The 17,044-nt window shown below is 43.7% G+C and overlaps 2 protein-coding genes across 3 annotated transcripts; one reads left to right on the forward strand and one right to left on the reverse strand.

Annotated features, from left to right (window-relative positions):
- Positions 1-2,034: 2,034 nt before the first annotated feature.
- LOC123982378 (protein shisa-2) lies at positions 2,035-8,471 on the reverse strand. Its single transcript, XM_046067868.1, has 3 exons — positions 8,342-8,471; positions 6,938-7,277; positions 2,035-2,970 (listed from the first exon to the last, which is right to left on the reverse strand). Exons 2-3 carry the CDS (start codon positions 7,239-7,241, stop codon positions 2,408-2,410), a joined length of 867 nt encoding a protein of 288 aa, XP_045923824.1. The 5' UTR covers positions 7,242-7,277; positions 8,342-8,471; the 3' UTR covers positions 2,035-2,407.
- Positions 8,472-9,349: 878 nt separating this feature from the next.
- spice1 (spindle and centriole associated protein 1) lies at positions 9,350-15,294 on the forward strand. Of its 2 annotated transcripts, XM_046067364.1 has the most exons (18): positions 9,351-9,510; positions 9,784-9,879; positions 10,145-10,192; positions 10,390-10,530; positions 10,741-10,843; positions 10,978-11,096; positions 11,331-11,419; positions 11,580-11,707; positions 11,844-11,969; positions 12,094-12,368; positions 12,562-12,693; positions 12,780-12,906; positions 12,996-13,109; positions 13,206-13,639; positions 13,858-14,044; positions 14,130-14,199; positions 14,994-15,057; positions 15,137-15,294. In XM_046067364.1, the coding sequence occupies exons 2-18, from the start codon at positions 9,784-9,786 to the stop codon at positions 15,191-15,193; spliced, it is 2,310 nt and encodes a 769-aa protein (XP_045923320.1). In that variant the 5' UTR covers positions 9,351-9,510; the 3' UTR covers positions 15,194-15,294. The 2 variants fall into 2 exon arrangements, with proteins under 2 accessions (XP_045923326.1, XP_045923320.1); XM_046067370.1 differs by lacking the exons at positions 14,130-14,199; positions 14,994-15,057; positions 15,137-15,294 and having other exon boundaries at positions 9,350-9,510; positions 13,756-13,894.
- Positions 15,295-17,044: the final 1,750 nt, after the last annotated feature.

The raw sequence follows: 17,044 nt of genomic DNA on the forward strand, positions 1-17,044 counted from the left end.
TAAATGTCTCCGAGTCTTGATTGTAAGCTGGCCACTCATGCAGTCGAGTGGGTGGCTACAAGGTAGTGGGCGGAGTTTGATGGACATTTTGTGCTTTAAATGGATCATAATGGCATGATTTGTACACGATATGATATATTACCAGAATCAAACCTCTCCCACGCTCCCTCTTTTAAGCTCAGGAGAGTCAATGTAGACAGACCATTAGCCGATCAATGCGCCCCCCCAGTCCCACCACACTGGAGTCCGACTGGAGATCCCTTTCCCACCCACCTTCCTGGATGCAGCCCAGCCTAAACCAACTACAGCTGCACCAGTATGGAGAATCCATCGGGCCGCGGCCGAGCAGGAGCCAGAGAGCCATTTATGTTTTTCAACTCCTTCCCGGTGACTCCCCAACGGCTTGCTCCGCTTTCCACATTACTGCAGCTGAGTTTCTGGAGGAGCCTGCCAAAACTACACCTCCACATCGTCAGAGCTTTAAACTGTCCTTTGCTGTGGTTTATTGTTCCTCCTCTCTGAGAGTTGGGTGACGTGACAGGTATTCTGTCCTCTGTGGGTGGTAGAGCTGTCTGTGAATGTGTGTAATTAGTGTTTCTAATAGCTTAAGTATGAGAGTGTTTGTGTTTCAAGGAGATTAAGAATTTGAGACAGTTCTGCGTGGAAAATCCATTCACCCCATGTTTTTGTCAACCAAGTCTCCTAGTGTGTGTGTGTGTATATAAATATAACTCATCCAGAGGGGCAATGGCAACAAAGAAAATCTATTAAAGCACAAAGCACTGCTTGTTATGTTCATGACAGTAGAAGGTGATAATATACTGAAACACATAAGCTCTCAACACACTGCTTTGTGTTTGAAAGTTTATTTTTTTTTTAGAATTCATATGAAAAATGTCACCCCTGCATCAAATTGGACCAATTTTCATACATCATATTACAGATACTCTTATTTTGTCACACACAAGCTGCCTACTGTATCTTACAGACATTGTGCTCGGAGTACAGATGAGGTACACAAACATCACAGGCCGCACGCTCAGTGGAGCAGCACATTCCTCAAGCTGCATGTTACTGAGTTACCAGTGACCCAGCAGCACAACAGGACATGGAGCGGCTGGAAGAAACGCAACTTTGACTCATTTTTTTTTTCTTTCAGATTAACAACCAATAACCGCCATTTCTGTGCCTTTCTTAAGTGGAAAATAATGACTCAAAACTGCCCTGGAGCTGCATGTGCCCTCTGCTAACGCACTGAACTGTGGGAGTGTTCAAAACACACACACATGCACACACACACCTCTCACAGGAGAGACATGAAGGGGGCATTTGGCAGAGTTTTCGCTGTATAATTGACTCCGTGATCTACAGAGAGCTACTTTTCATTCTCTTGTGTCACACACTCACACTTGTCAGGTACATTAACTGCCAGCCTTGTGTGAATATTTTATTTATTTATTTTAGTCTGTGTGTTTCCACTCAGGGCAGTTGTGGGTATTCTTTGGGGGTTTTTTTGTGTGTGTTTTTTCTTTTTGGGTGGCGGGGAGGGGGGGGGGGGGGGTGTAGGGGGGGGGGGGGGGGGGGGGGGGGGTGTATAGTACGGTGGAGCGTCACAGTCTATGTCCTGTGTTCACTTCATTAGAGTTTAAATGGTCTGCAGGGAGATTGCGACTGTCTTTCACATCACGCCACCTGCATTTCCCATTCAACACAGTTCACTCACAGTTACTCATACGTCCACATCCCTCCACACTTCACACTAACTCACACACATACATTACAAACATCTTTTCACATACTTTCTTTCCCAACACAAACAATCATATACTGTATTGTATAAACCACTCACAACCATTCACAAGTGCAGATGTGCACATGGCATAAACACAGCATGTGGTCATTTTTTTTTTTTTTTCTTGATCCACTTTTCATACAGTTCACTGCTATAAATCATCCAGTCATCACTCATTCCAGTACATTTAAGCCAACAAATCTTTTTTTTCGCTCTCACATACACATACATGCAAACACAAACACATGCACAGTCTTTATTTGAGCTGCAGTGAGCTGTGCATTATCACCCATCTGGGCTGTATAACCCTCCAATATACAGTTTTGTCTTTGCATCAAGACAGAAAATTGTTATTGCATCCATCTTACCCCACCATAGGCTGAGCTTAGCTCATTCCAACTTGCCAGATCATATGACACACTAAAGAGACACACACCACACACAATAGCAGGGCAGGCCCTGCTGCCTCAACGGCTTTATGAGTCCTTCATGTGAGTCTGACTGCCTGCCTTTCTTTTTCCACTCTGGCAGCGTCCCCCAACGGGTCTCTGGCGCAGCCCTCACAGGTTAAACTTCACAACAAAGTGGCAGAGTGGTCTGCAGGTTGGCCCCTCATCACACAGTCACTGGAGGGTATTTCTGGTCACTGGTGACACTGGACCCGCCGATGGGAGGAGGGCAGGGGGACTGGAGGGGTCTGTATCCTCCCTGAGTGGGGTCCAGGAAGGCCGGTGTAGGGTGGGCGTAGCCGATGTACTGCGGGTGCAGAAACTGTCCCTGGTGAGGCATGATTTGCGTGGCCTGCTGGCAGTTGAGCACAGAGAAGTTAGTGGGCATGTTGACGAAGACGCTGGCATCAGGGGGCAGGCAACAGGAGGCCTGAGCCCGCATGAGAGGAGGGGGAGCAGGACGGGGTGCGGCGGGCGGGGCGGAGGAGCTGGATGAGGTGGCCGTGCTGGACTGGCGGGATGATGAACCTCTGGAGGTCCCAGCGCTGGCCATCATAGGGATGGTTTCCAAGAGGCGACCACCGCCTGCACCGCCTCCTGTCGTACCTTCTGATGACAGTTCCTGTTTGGGCCGGAGGCAGCGGCAGCAGCACACAGCAACCACAGAGCCCACCAGAATGAAAGCGACAAACACTGACCCCACGATCAGGAACGGCACATAGATGGGCACTGCAGAGAGAAGGAAAAAAGACACATTCACATTAAAAAAAACTGCTGTCAGACCTGCTTTTGTGGCAAAACGTGATCTTCAAAGTTGAACATTAATCTTCAAAAGGCAATGTCGCCTCACAACCTCTCATGTCTTGCTTCTCTGCACATGCAAAGCCCCCACATTAGAGTAGAGATTGGGTACGACTGAGCAGAGAGGAGTGTTAGGACTTGAGTAGAAAAATGAGAGGTACACTTGGGTCCCCAGGGAGTCCAAGGCTCTCATTAGCAGTTATTAAGTTTGTTTTGATCTGTTTTAATCCTCAGCACCCTGCTGTGTCCTCAGCCTCCTCGACCCTGCAGACCTGTGTGCTTTTGCATGGGTGACATTCTTAAGGCCGGCTGCCAGCAGATATTTGTGACCCTTCTTTTTTTTTCTTCAGCTATTTATGGCCAACCCTTTGAAAATAAGTTACTTGAGTTGAACTACAGTACTTGGCTTCTGCATTCAGAAGGGTATTAGAGTTGACTGATTTAATGCAGCTGAATGGGAGGTTATTCAGCCCTTCAAATCAAAGGAGTAAGCCAATTCCTCTTCACTGACCTTTTCGTTCTTTTTGTTCAAAACAGCAAATCAGACTCATAAGAAAGTGCTTGTGTAACTCTAACAGCCCCACCAATCAGAGTGTCATTTGCCTGCGTCAAATAGCAGAGGCATTATTAAACAGGTCAAAATCTTGACATTTTTATATGTGTGTTCCAGTCTGTACATTTGCAACGTGAGCAAGAGAAGCTCCGGCAACAACTTTCCTTAAAAAAAACAAAAACAAAAAGAAAGCTTGTGTTCTAACTGCACCTTTCGGCCATATAACGAGATCACAGAGGGAATGTTTTTTGGCAGAAAACAGGGTGACAGGCGAGATGAAGTCACTTCTGAGGTGTTTTCCTCCCATGCTCACTCACACAAACACCTTACAAACACAATATCGACCGTGTTACATTATAAGTGATTACTTGTGTTTTATTATTCCCACAGGGTGTAGTTATTTTCCGCTTTGAATGTGCCCATGTGTTAGGAGGGTGTAACCTTATGCCAAAGAGAGAGAGGTGGGAACTGGCTCCAATTTCCTTTTGTCTCTTTGAAATACATCCATACAGCCTTGAGAAACTTTTCAAAATGCGCATCAAAAAGTAGCACGGTATTAAAAGGATTACTGCATGAAACCTATTAAGAGCTGATAAGTCCAGGTGACAAAAGACACAGGCCAGCGACAGAAGAGGCCGAGACACGGTGACATGAAACAAACTAGGACCTTGACCCATTTCCCTTTGGCAAGAAGCGGTGTCAACTTCAGAGGTTAGTGTACCTTACTTTCCAGTAAACAGGTTTTAACATGAACTCTGTATAAGTTACATGCACAGAAATGTCCCAAGGAGCATTTGACTGCTCTCTTTTTCTGCACTTATATGGCCTCCACCTCTACATCTCTGCTTCCACTCAACTTTCTCTGCACGGCTGATGAGGATTAGTAATTGCAAAAAATGTTTGTCTTGTGTTACTTACTTATATACTTTGTCTGCAGAGGTGCTTTCCAAAACACCAGACTGTAAATCAGTGATGGAGGGAGGAAAAAGCACCACTTCAGGTTCAGCAAATACAGTAGTGGAAGAAGCAGGCTACTCAGATCCTTTACAAATACCAACACAGCAATCTAAAAATACTCTATTACAAGTAAAAGTCCTACTAAGTATCATCCGTAAAATGTACGTAAAGTACCAAAAGTAAAATAATTTATTATACAGGAAAAAAACCTGGTGACTGACAAATAAGTATATATCACATTATTAGATCCTAACTAATGCATCAATTACTGTGGATCATGAATGTCTGTCCAAAAGTGCATGGAAATACACATTATGGTTGTTGAGATAATTCAATCTGAACCAAAATGGTTCAGCCGACCAACATTGCCATACATAGAGCCATGCCAATAGCATACAGTCTAAAATTAAAATTTGTCTCATTTGTATAGGCTACTTTGTTTTTTGTTGGAATATGTCTTTGTGCCTTCAAAAGTTATTTAAACTGAATCATCTCTATTTGGAGACCTTTCTTTGGGGAACTTCTAATAACACATCTGAAACAAAATGGGTCACAAGCCAAAAAGGTTGTGCACCACCGGTTTTATATTTAACTTTTTGTTTTATGTGTAACTAATAACTGTATAATAAATAAATGTACAGTAAAAGTACAATATTTCCCTCTGAATCTACTCTAAAGAAGCATAAAATGGAAAGTATACTACCTCAAAATTGTACCTAATTAAAGCAGGAGTAAATGTACTTTTCCATCACTGAAACAAATCTGGGAAACAGTTCTCACTTTCAAAAAAGGACTTTATTTCTTGATCTCTTGCTATGTGTGATTTCCTAACGGTGGGCACATGCTGGTTGAACCCCTCCTATTGTTCCCTGTCACTCTTCCACACCTGTTGCTGCAGTTGAGCTGCAGCAGTAACAGCAGCCCCTTCTCTTAAGCCCTTGTTTTGGGCAAAGTCTTTGTGGCTGCGCTGGCTGGACTCTCCCTCGGCTATCCCACGGGCATTCTCCTGTTCCTAAATACCATATGGTCCTTCATGTTGAGCACATTAATAATTTCCTGCCTGTTATCCATTGACATTACAGTGTGTGTATCTTTCCTGGATGATTAATAGGCTGCAAGCATATGAAAAATGACTGAAATGCACAAAAGGAACTAGACTTGTTTGAAAAAACTATTTTCTTCCTGAAGAAAAAGCTGCTTTTCTTTAAGTTAGCTTGGATAGAGGCCACTGAATGAAATGTATATTCCTCTTCCTGCAGTGATAAGGCATGGTAGTCTTAGCAAATGACAGATTATAGCTGGAGTTCCCAAAGAGGGCATAATATCCTCCAGGGAAACATAAAGTAAGCCATGTTGCCTTTTTCTCTCATGTTTGCTTTATTTTTGTGGAGTGCTATCTACATTTTTATCTTCTATTTGAGGGGCAGCTTCAAGGGGCTTTATAGTAGATTCATTTATGGGAATGTAAGCAATAATGAATGGGGAGCCAGGGATGAGGAAGAATAATCCCCACTATAAATTAGAAAATGTGTTATATTTTGCCTTTAGTTTTGGTTATGTTTCTATATGAGTGTCTTTTTTGAAGTGTGAATCTCTTGAAAACTCCAATACACCAGATAGACTGCAGTTGGGGGGTTGCAGGAGGAGTTTCGTGATAGGAAAGGGACTCCACGAGCCTGGTAGGAAATGATACATAACGCGATTTTTCTTTATGAGCAGAGCTGTCAGCGCCTTTGGTGTGCCACTGTCCAAGATCCGGTCAAGTCCAAACTTGATCCCCGTGGGGACAGCGTGATCTGAGCCCGGCCCCCTCTTGCACTGTTACAGGCCCAGAACAAACACAGCTATTTATAAAATGCAGCACGGCACAGTTTGCCATTTGGGAGTGCAGTTAACAGTTTTTTGGAGGAGACTGCTGCTGTCTCCTGTGCAGCTGTCGTTGCCAAACCGGGACAGGCAGCAGATATACCTCTTTACAGGGAGGTACTGTGGGGCCGTTGGGTTTATGAGGGGAAACCGAACCTTGTAATAGGTCTGCAATTTACAATATCAAGTTTAAGACATCCTGTGCGTGCGCCTCGGGCATGGCGTCAACACACTTACAATTTCTATTTAGCCTATTTATAAACTTTCAATTAGGCTAAACCTTAAAAACAAAGATTTAGCCGAGACAATAGGCTACTACACTGACAACCACGCTGAAGCAACAGGTCAGTCTTTCTCTGACATAAATCATTCTTGAGTGTTTATCATTGATCCTGCAGCGCCTTTTGTTGTTTTAATTGACTACTTATAATGATGACTGATAATGGTTATCAACATAACCTACATTAGCCTATATCTGAGGTAGAAGTTGTTGAAACAGTAGAAGTTATAGGTGTATACCTGCACCGGAATCCTTGTTCTCCTTGTTCTCTGTCCCGGGCTCCTGAGCCTGCCGGTCGTTATCGCAGCTCCCCTGATCCAGCCGTGCGTCCGTACTGGAGCAGCAGTAGCGCAGCTCGCATTTCCCGCAGCAGATGATCGAGTCCTCCCCGTCAATCTTCTCCGGGCACTGGAACCCTTCTTTCCAAGCGCCCTGGGAGTCGTGCCAGCCGTGGCAATACTCCCCACTTGCTTTCACGTCGATAATGACCAGGAGTAGAGTCACAATCACGGTAACATACAACGATAAACCTCCTCCCCACATCCTCGACCAGGTGGCCCGCGGCCGAACGCCGGCGCACTAAAAGAGAGAGAGAGGCTTTTACCCCCCGCGTCTACCTAACCTGGTGAGGGCAGTGATGCGGTGGATCGATGTGGTACAGGGAGCTGAGGGGGTAAAATGAGGGAGCAACAAACCACCCAGAAGCTGTCATTTGTTTGAGGAATCCCGTGCGTAATTCAGATCCAAAGTGACTCCGCAGTGTAGGTTATCATCCAAGAGTTGTAGAAAACCAAACCGAGTTTTACAATGGGAGAAAAAGTGTCACACCTATAGCCGTAAGCTTTACTGATAGGCGACTCCAGATGTAAACAATCAGAGGTCTTGCTAAATCCAGTTGGAAAGACTAAATGATTTCCTCTGGCACCGCAGCAAGGCTGTTGATGTCTCCTTCTGACTCTTCAAATTACTTTCCACAGGGATGCAGAGGAACCAACACTTGAAGCCTGACCCATGCTGCAGTCACCCCCAAGACCCCTCATCGCCAGACCCGTGCGCAAAAATAACTTTTCAAACTTTTGTGGCTTGGTCCGCATTGTTGGGCATTAACAGTCAGCCAGTCTGGGTCCGTCTAGCCGGATTGAACTAAAGCGCGCAGAGTCTATCCTACTCTGCGTCAGAGTGAGAGGGGCGTGAACAAGTCAGATGCGGATACACTTCCCCTTTAATAATGATGATTCTTCGGAATTTACCGGTTTCAAAGAGTAAGCCTAAAATACAACTTCCTGTTCAAACATTTAAATTAAATCCTAACGCAGAATAAAATGTGAGAGCTTTTTTGGAAATCGAAATTAGAAAAATAATTCAAATAGATGAATATAGCCTAGAATATGTAAAAATCCAGCATTCCCTTAAGTATTTAGCCTACAGCTTGGGGAATGCTCACCTGTATCTTTAGTCCTTTCAGATCTGCTTCAGAAACATTTTGATTGGCTATAGCCTACTAGCTATCAAATATGAATGTATGTGCTGTCAATCGTTTTCATATGTCACTGCCAGCGCAGCCCTCGTCATGCTAAACTTTTACCTCAACCACTTAGCCTACTCAACCATGCTCTTATTCTGAAAGCAAACCACTTCATTACCGTACAAGTGTTGTTGCTGACTTGATGCAGATTCTCTCATCATTCCAAAGAAGAGACTTTCTTGGAGCAATATCCTCCCAGAAGTTCAGTTAACGTTTCCTGGCAGAGCTTTGTGCTGAATGACTGTCAGTTGTCTCCTGGAGAAAAGCGGTTGAGAGTTTTGGCAGTTTGGTAAAAAAAATAAATAAATAAAATAATCCCAACAACAGGGATTTACATGGTGACAGTGCCATCTAGTGGAGTTGGCAGGTGTTTGCTACTTTGCAAACACCACCACATAAATGAGATAAGAGCACATAGCCTACAAGTTATGTTCATACACTTCTTGGTGGATGTTTGAATGTGTGATGTTTTTGAGGAACACATTGGCTTATATATGTGATTCCAATATAATCATAATCAAAGTATCATATTGAGTGCATCAGTAATAATAATTTAATTTAATTATAATCTAAACGGTATAACACTGACAACTGCCATGTTGCTGTACAATGAACAGGCCCTAATTATATTTTTTAATTAGGCCTATATTATTAGACTAGGCTTATATATTATTAGCCTATCTATATGGGCACAAAGCCTATTTCATGTCTCTGTTGGTGGGGACAATAAAAACATGTCCCAGGGAGATTTTTTAGAAATAAAGTTATTGAGGGTCTGAAGAAGGCAGCAGACTAAACGACTGTGATGCACATGGGAAGGAGGCCATAATCTTTAAAACACTAATTGGACTCGTAGGCTAGTAAAGAACCAGAGATGTTACCAGTTTAGGTACCAAATACATTGACTAGACGCTGACTGCCAACAGTGGTTATATTTAATTGATGTTGCTAGGGACTATTCAGTAGTCGCTGGATGTTGGTAGATGATATTGGTAGAGATATGTGTACCGTCCATACTCAGTCATACGCCGTTGTATATTGTATTATATTAAAGGTTTCCTTTTCCACCGCTGAGCCTTCTTGCTCGGCAGTACTTCATTTCCCACCATGCCCCGCGTGAAGCGGTGACCGTGGCAACAGCACAGGAAGTGGCGCGCAACTGTTGAAAAACTATCACACAACAAGCTGAACAGGAGACTCTGATACAACCGCTAAGCTGTGGTGGAAAAGTGATATACAACCTGAGGCGCTCTTCTTAAATAACTCAGTGGCTTCGTAACTGAAAACGTAAGTGCTATTTCAACATTTATCAATTTTAGGATGAAATCACATTTGAGCTAACGACGACACAGTGAAAACAAACCGCTAGCTGACGTTAACGTTAACTGTTCCGCCGCATATAACGATGACTACTGGGGAACGAGACCTTATCCACTAATTCAGTTACATTTTCATTACAATTCATACATGGTTAAGTGTGTACATGTGTACACGTTGAAACAACCCCGTGTCTCTACCGTGAAGCCATAAGACTAATGTTTTCATGTTGTCTGAGAGCAGATGTCGTTTGTGAGAGTGGGGCGCCCACAGCAACACGCCAAAGGAAAGAGGTCTGTTCGACCCAAGAAGGCAACAGCCCCCAAAAGAGAGTGGGTGGTGAGTACTGACAGCTGGTCTAGCCGTTGAAAAGTATGAGTATGAAGACTGCATTTGTACCTTTTTTGGGAATCATTCTTCATTCTCCAATAATGCATTCTTTAGATTGAGTTTTTGCTGAAGAAGCCTAACGTTACACTTATGCTGCACAAGTGGAAGTATAGTCCACTTATGTTTGCTGTGAACATTTCTCCTTATAAAGAAAATAACATCTCCACGTTTTGAAAACCGTTAGGTAATGACAGTCCTCTCTTGTTGATTTCAGAGCACTGTAAGTGATCTGTCTGTGCACAAGCTGACACCTGCAGAGCTGGTAAGGTGTTCGTGCTTGTTCATTGGTGGTTTATTAGCGTGACTTGCACAGTTGACAAGCCAAGCATACTGTTTTGTCTCATACTATGCATTGTAATCGCACCTGAACATCATTTTAGTGCTGTTATAGTACTGAAACAATTAATGTGGTTATTTCCAGCCCATATTTGCTTGTCTGATTGTTTGCTTCTGCTTCAGAGCCATCGGCATGAGATCCACAAGTCCCACAACAAAGTTGCGGCTCAGTGGGAGCTGAGAGAGAAAGCCCTTTCACGCCGTTTCAGACACGCTGGGAGCCCTGCACCTCTAGACCATGCCAGCCTCAGCATCATCAGGGAGGTGTGTGTGTGATGATGATTTTTTGATGAGTTACTTTTAGTGTCTCCTTTTACCAAATGTTTTTTATTTTAGAAGAAATGTAATCTATGCAAAAAAGTATTTAAAATGTACTGTAAATCTTTCTGAAACTGCTCCCTGGTGCTGAGTTTATTGCTGGGCTCCTGCTGCTGCTTCTGCTGCTGTTGATGGTGGTGTGTTTCACTGCTGCAGGTGTTCTCTGACCAGCTGCTGCTGCAGGATGTGCTGGCTCGCTCTGACAGAGCCATGGCTGTGGTCAAAGACTTGTTTGGAGATGCTCCACGCAGGCAGACTGGTAAACATTTTTCACCATTTTGAACTAGAGATTTGGTTTTCCCAGAAGATTAGATGTTAATTACTAAACTAGTATTTCTCTTTTTAATTTTGTTTTTGGGGGTTGGCATTCAGTGTGTTTCTGTTTTTGTGCAGGGCACCCCAGTGTGACAATGGCTCCAAACTGTGACGCTGAGTCAGCGCTGCCTGTGCTCCAGAGACCGGATCCTCCAACTCAGCTGTCACTGCTCAGCCAGTCTATGATGGACCAACAGGTGTGTGTGTGTGTGTGTGTGTGTGTGTGTGTGTGTGTGTGTGTGTGGATAATATTTTAATAATACTTGAAAATTATTGTTATAGTTTTATTACTAAATGATTTTCCAGCTTTTATACCATTTCTTAATAATATTGTACTGTAAGTCTTTTTAAATCAAGGTTTAACTTGTTTTGCCTTAAAGATTTTGGTCTGTATTAACAAATGTTTGCATTTGTAAAATGGTTCTTTCCAGGCTCTTAATGAAGTCAATGCTTCAGAATCAGACTATAGTGATGACGATACCTGTGCTACTGGCAGTTCGGACCATCGTATAATCAAAAGGTAATAATTCTTACAAAATAGAATAATAAATATGGGATAAGAGACTTGTGTTCCCTATTTGGGGGGGGGGGGTTATAATCCGTGACACTTTTACTGATTATTTCCAAAGTTTCAGATCCTGCTGACATCACTGCGTTGCATGTGATACTTTTCTTTGCAGGACCAACATACAAAGAATGAAGGCACGGTCTCGGGATAGAGTGATACAGCAACATCCCTCCTTTGACCAGGCAGACAGAGATGTTCCTGTAACCCCCTGCACATCAGGAAAAGCACCAGTCCAAACAGGTAGGATGAAAAGATGAGCTCCCCCAAATGGAGGAGAAGAACAGTTAAAAAATGATTGTCATCACATGGAACAATATACTTTTTAATCAGGTGTGAAATCCTTTTCCACATACAAACTCACCCTACCTTGTTTCAGCCCTCAATGCCACTGTGGCTGTTCAACGTGTTCGGTCCAGACAAAGCCAGTCAGAGGAAGGCAAGGAAGAACCGTCAGGCCTGGTTTCTCAGGTCCTGAACGCTGAGCTGCCTCTCAATCCGTCAGGTAATATCAGGAAGGAATCCATTTCTTCATTTTGTGTCACTCTTTGTGTAAAATGTGATCAAATTAACGGCTAAATACTGCAATAAACAGAAGAAGTGAGTGGTTCTCTGCATGCGTTTTTCAGGAAGGATCAGTAGTCATGCCAGCAGAACCAGGCAGTGTATTTCTCAAAGTTCAGAGCTGAATGGCTCCTCTGTTGCCTCTCTCAGTGGGGACCAGTCTAGTCTGGGCCTGCTGCAGACCATGTTGGGTCAGGTGGAGGCAGACTTGGACTCTCTGAGTCCTGTCACTGAACCAGCTTCAGCACAGAGTCAAAAACAACACAAAACACAAGGCCTCACTGGATTCTCTGTCGCCTTGGTCTCCACTCTAGGACGTTTAGTGCACCTCCTCAAACAGGTACTGATTCAGATAGACACACATGCATGCATACAGCCAACATGCACGTTACAGGAATAGGTGTTTTGATCATTGTGTTAAAACATTTGAATTTACACATCTTACTATTGTAGCTCGGTGTTGCTTTGATGTTTGACACTGTGCTGGAGCATTCCTTTATTTCGTGACATCCGTTGAACTTAACTGTCCTTAGAGGGAGGAGGACACTCAGAAAGAGGCTCAGGAGAGGAGAAGACTGGAGGAGGAGTTGAGAGAGCAGCGTGGGCTGATCGATGCTCTCACTGCTGAGACGATGACTCTGAGAGAAGAGGCCGCCGTCCTGCAGGTGAGACAGGGCTCACCACACGGTCCCGACACTTGCTTCAAGCTGGATTGATAAAATCCTGTTTCTGCCTTTGTGCTTCCTTTTAGGCCGGCTTGCAGCAGCAGAAGGCAGAGCTGGAGCAGAAGTTGGACACAGTGTTGTTGGTGATGGGGGGACTTGGGCTCCTGGAAGCACACATTGAACCACACCAAGACGGTGATATCAACGCTGCAGGTTCATACAGTGTTGTGTGTCTGTCTCTCGGTCTGTGGATGTATTGCAAAGTAAATAGTGTATAATTTGTTCTTACATGTTGTAAACAGTTTGTCAGTCTGCACCAGTTGCTGAGCGAGATCCTCAGCGACTACAAGCCTCTGCTTCTCCTGCTGTTTTACTCTCCCCCCCTCGACAGAGAGACAACTGGCAACAAATTCCTGGTAACAGCTTGTGTTTTTTAGCCGTCTGATTTCAGCCGTATGTCCTAATGCCAACTTAGTCAGCTGCTTCCTAACCTCCCCCCACCCCCCCTTCAGTGACTCATCCTGTACAGCTACACCAGGAGCTTCCTCCTGTAAGTATCCTGCGTTCCTGTGAGGATGTCCACTCCCACAGCTCAGCCTCCAGCCTCACCAGCCTTCCTCTCACCAGCCTGCCCTCCACTTCCTCATTATCACTGACCTCTGACCCCCTCAGCTCTCAGCTCTCTCCGGAGGCCATGCTGGCTGAGATCGCTCAGCTGAGTAGACAGAATGACCTGATCAAGGCCCAGCTTAGCCAGGCTAAGGGCCTCGGGGCAGGGGTCGGAGGATCGCCTAACAGTAGCAACAAGGAGGGAAGGCTGAGCTCCGGCAGCACAGGAAGAGTCACACCTCAAAGTGTTGGAGAGAGGAGGGTGTCAGGTTCCAGCAGCTCAGAGAGAATGAGTCGGCATGTGGAGGCTGCTGAAGGAGAGCAAAAGACCAGTCAGGTTCTTTTTCTTTTATCTCTTGAAATGTGTTAAAAACATGTTTTCTGAAAGCTAAAAAGTGAATGAGAGGACAGAAATGTTCAGTAATCCTTTTTGCCTTTTTTATATAAACACAGAAAGGGCCGGAAGAGAGAAGTTAAAAATGTGCAGAATTCTTCCTTCAAGGTTGATCTTCCGAATTCATACAGGATTAGTTTTTCCTCTGTCTTCTTGCTCAGGCAACAACAACTAACCCGCTCTGTTTGAGCAGTGTGGAACAGCGCCTCCTGGAGCTAAACAGGCAAAGTGCAGCAGCGAGGGGTCGACTGCTGGAGCTCATTGAGCAACAGAAACAAAATGTTTCAGCCAAAGTTTCTTCCTCTCATTCCCCCATCCCTCCTTCTGCATTCAGCCCACATTCGGCAGGTATGTTGGCTCAATCTGACGTGTCTCTGTCCGTTTGTGTGATTACCTGCCACTGTAAGAAATCACTGTGTCGTATCATTCTCAGCTGGAGGAGGAAGTCCAGAGCTGCTGCCTGCAAAAGAGCTCCTGTCACAGACTGGTGGCGGTCAGAGACGGTGAGTAGCTCTTTTAGATGAGAGGGATGTTACCTGACGAGTCATTTTCCATATTGCTTGTCAGACATGGACTGGCCATCAGGAGCACGGGGATAATTAAAGCTGGTTGGCCTGGAGTGTCAGGCCAGGGGTAAATATGCTAAATCAAATAGGTAAATCAGAGAGAAAACAACACAGGGAAGCTCAGAACTGTCAGCCCACCACCTGCTTTTAACCTGATGGTGTGATCTCTGTCAGTCATCACATGCACATACACACAACATTCAGTCATTGAGCAGTGTGGAGAAGAGAATGGACAGCGCAGGAGAAAGAGAAAAGGTATAGCTGAGAGAGAGCTCATTTAAAGGAGAAAAGCCCAGGAGGAAAGTGTTGCTAAATGCTGTAAAAGTGCAGATATGTTCACCAGCCAAGGACGTGCTGGTATTTAAAAAAGGAAAAAGATACTAGCAGGCCTGCCCTCAGCACGTCATATCACAGCTACTTTGTCCCCTAGCTGATTCTGAGTTTTGATATGAAAAATAGAAAAGGAGAGATGATTTCCTTTGGTATAAAGCATACCAACTCATTGTTAAATAATTTCCGGGTTATAACTTTCTTCAGGTTGGATGAGAAGTAGTGAGAAATATCTGCTACATGAGTAAAACCTAAAAATGTGGTCGACCTTTTCACCTTTTTTGATATAGCTCATCACCTAAAAATCACTCAAAATAACAGCAAGGACAGGACTGTTGCATGTATTTGTAAAGATCACACTGTACATTATTATTATTATTATTATTATTGTTATGTTATAGATATGCTGGTTCTGAAGTGTCTTCTCAAAGTCTTGGAGGAGAAACAAGGGATGGCAAAACACAGGTACACAAACACACACATGAAAGTCCTCAGGTTTCACCCCTTGGATCCAAAACTAACGTCTTTTCTTTTTCCACAACAGATGGAGAAACGGAGAGAGCGAGAAGGGTGGTTTTCCTTGTCTGCTCATGTGAGATGACAAAAAGACTGAAACCTGAGGACTTTTAAAACCTGTGTTTTTAGTATATATATGTATCTGTATTTTTAAATGACTGAATTAAATGATGCATTTTTAATGAACTTTTTTTTTGTCTGCACTGTTCCTATAATGAAATTGTTGACAGTGAGTGTCACAAATACTAATCACATTCCTTCATTAAAGCTGGTGAAACTGTGGATTGAGGTGTGTTGGTATATCCACAACACTGAGTGATAGGTTGAAGAGTAGTACAAGCTTATTTGTTTACAAGCTTTCACCCCCTCAATTCCTTCAGAGGTTGACGTTTCCACCAAAGGGATTCTTGTCTGTGTGCACTTTAATGTCTCCGGTAACATGGAAAACCTTTTATATTGCGCTTAAATTAAACATGTTACAAGTCTGTAGTGGGAGAAAGTACATACGTATGGTCCGTATATGTTTTGATAGTTTGTTTATTGTTTGAACCGAAAAACAAGAGAACCAGATTCTAATAATGGTCTTTGCGAATTCTTTTTTTTGTTTCTCTTTGAAGAAAGATATTAAGTAAAAGCGACTATCATTGGATAATCCATAATTCAGAAGTCAGTTATGAGATCCATCCATCCATCATCCATCGTCAACCGCTTATCCTGCATACAGGGTCACGGGGGGCTGGAGCCTATCCCAGCTTACATTGGGCGAAAGGAGGGGTACACCGTGGACAGGTCGCCAGTCCATCGCAGGGCCACACATAAACAGACAACCGCTCACATTCACGCCTAAGGACAATTTTGAAGACACCAATCAACCTAGCCTGCGTGTCTTTGGGTGGTGGGAGGAAGCCGGAGCACCCGGAGAGAACCCACACGGACACGGGCAGAACATGCAAACTCCACACAGAGAGCCCGGGGAAACTGGGGTTTGAACCCACGACCTTCTTGCTGTGAGGCGACAGGGCAGCATCGCGCCGCCCCGTCAATTATGAGATAAAAAGTGAAAATTATGAGATTCAAAAGTCATAATTGCGAGATAAAATGTTATAATTGTGAGTTAAAAAATCAATTACAAGATAAGTCATAATTTTGAGATAATGTTTTGCAGCCATAGATTGTACATTTACGTTAATTCATAATATTATGATTAATGCCATTTAAAATATATTCTGTTCTGTGCAAACGTCTTAGGCTGGTAGTGGGAAAATGCCGTAAAGTAAGAATGCTTTCAAAAATAGATGTGTTAATAGAGTAAATTTATCAATTACCAAAAGCAATGTGAGTGAACAAAAGGGGAAAGAAATCAAATCAGTATTTGGTGTGGCCACCCTTTGCCTTCAGTTCTACTGATTATCCAATGATACCCATACCATACACGTACCCTGTGGTCTTTGTTAGTAATGTCCTTGACAGTTGTTTGTTTGTTTTTGTTTTTTTCTTTTACACACACTCATACACGCAGTTGTTTCCTGATACTCCAGGTACATTGTTTTTCTAGTTTCTAATCTATTTTTGATCTAACATGGCAGCATCATGCCAGACCTACAGGACACTGAGCGTGCAAAGCACCATGGATATCTGTGCTTTTTGTTTATGGTGTCTTCATTCATATTTAACCTGCCTCTTGATTCATTCATCTTTTCATATATGTCATATGCACTGGTTTGTTTGTGTGTGTTATTGTGTGTGTCTGTCTGTCTGTCTGTGTGCTGGTGGGAGAAAATGGTGCACTGCAGTCCAAAGTCAGCAGATGGCAATCTGGAGTCACTCTGGAGCCTTTCAGGCTGCAGCAGGTTAATATTTTTAAACCTGTCAGGTGGTGTCCTAATAATTCCCTTTCTTTTTTAATACAATTGATAAATCCTGAAGCTCTGAAATG

This window comes from Micropterus dolomieu, linkage group LG01 (assembly GCF_021292245.1).
Source record: "Micropterus dolomieu isolate WLL.071019.BEF.003 ecotype Adirondacks linkage group LG01, ASM2129224v1, whole genome shotgun sequence".
Classification (NCBI taxonomy): domain Eukaryota; kingdom Metazoa; phylum Chordata; class Actinopteri; order Centrarchiformes; family Centrarchidae; genus Micropterus; species Micropterus dolomieu.

What these genes read in the sequence shown, in the direction of transcription:
- LOC123982378 (XM_046067868.1), bottom strand. Translation starts at nt 7,241, where the DNA reads ATGTGGGGAGGAGGTTTATCGTTGTATGTTACCGTGATTGTGACTCTA. An exon ending in GAACAAGGATTCCGGTGCAG is followed by an intron (nt 2,971 to 6,937) that starts GTATACACCTAT and finishes TTCTCTCTGCAG; the next exon opens with TGCCCATCTATGTGCCGTTC.
- spice1 (XM_046067364.1), top strand. Translation starts at nt 9,784, where the DNA reads ATGTCGTTTGTGAGAGTGGGGCGCCCACAGCAACACGCCAAAGGAAAG. An exon ending in CCCCCAAAAGAGAGTGGGTG is followed by an intron (nt 9,880 to 10,144) that starts GTGAGTACTGAC and finishes TGTTGATTTCAG; the next exon opens with AGCACTGTAAGTGATCTGTC. An exon ending in GCTGCCTCTCAATCCGTCAG is followed by an intron (nt 11,970 to 12,093) that starts GTAATATCAGGA and finishes TGCGTTTTTCAG; the next exon opens with GAAGGATCAGTAGTCATGCC.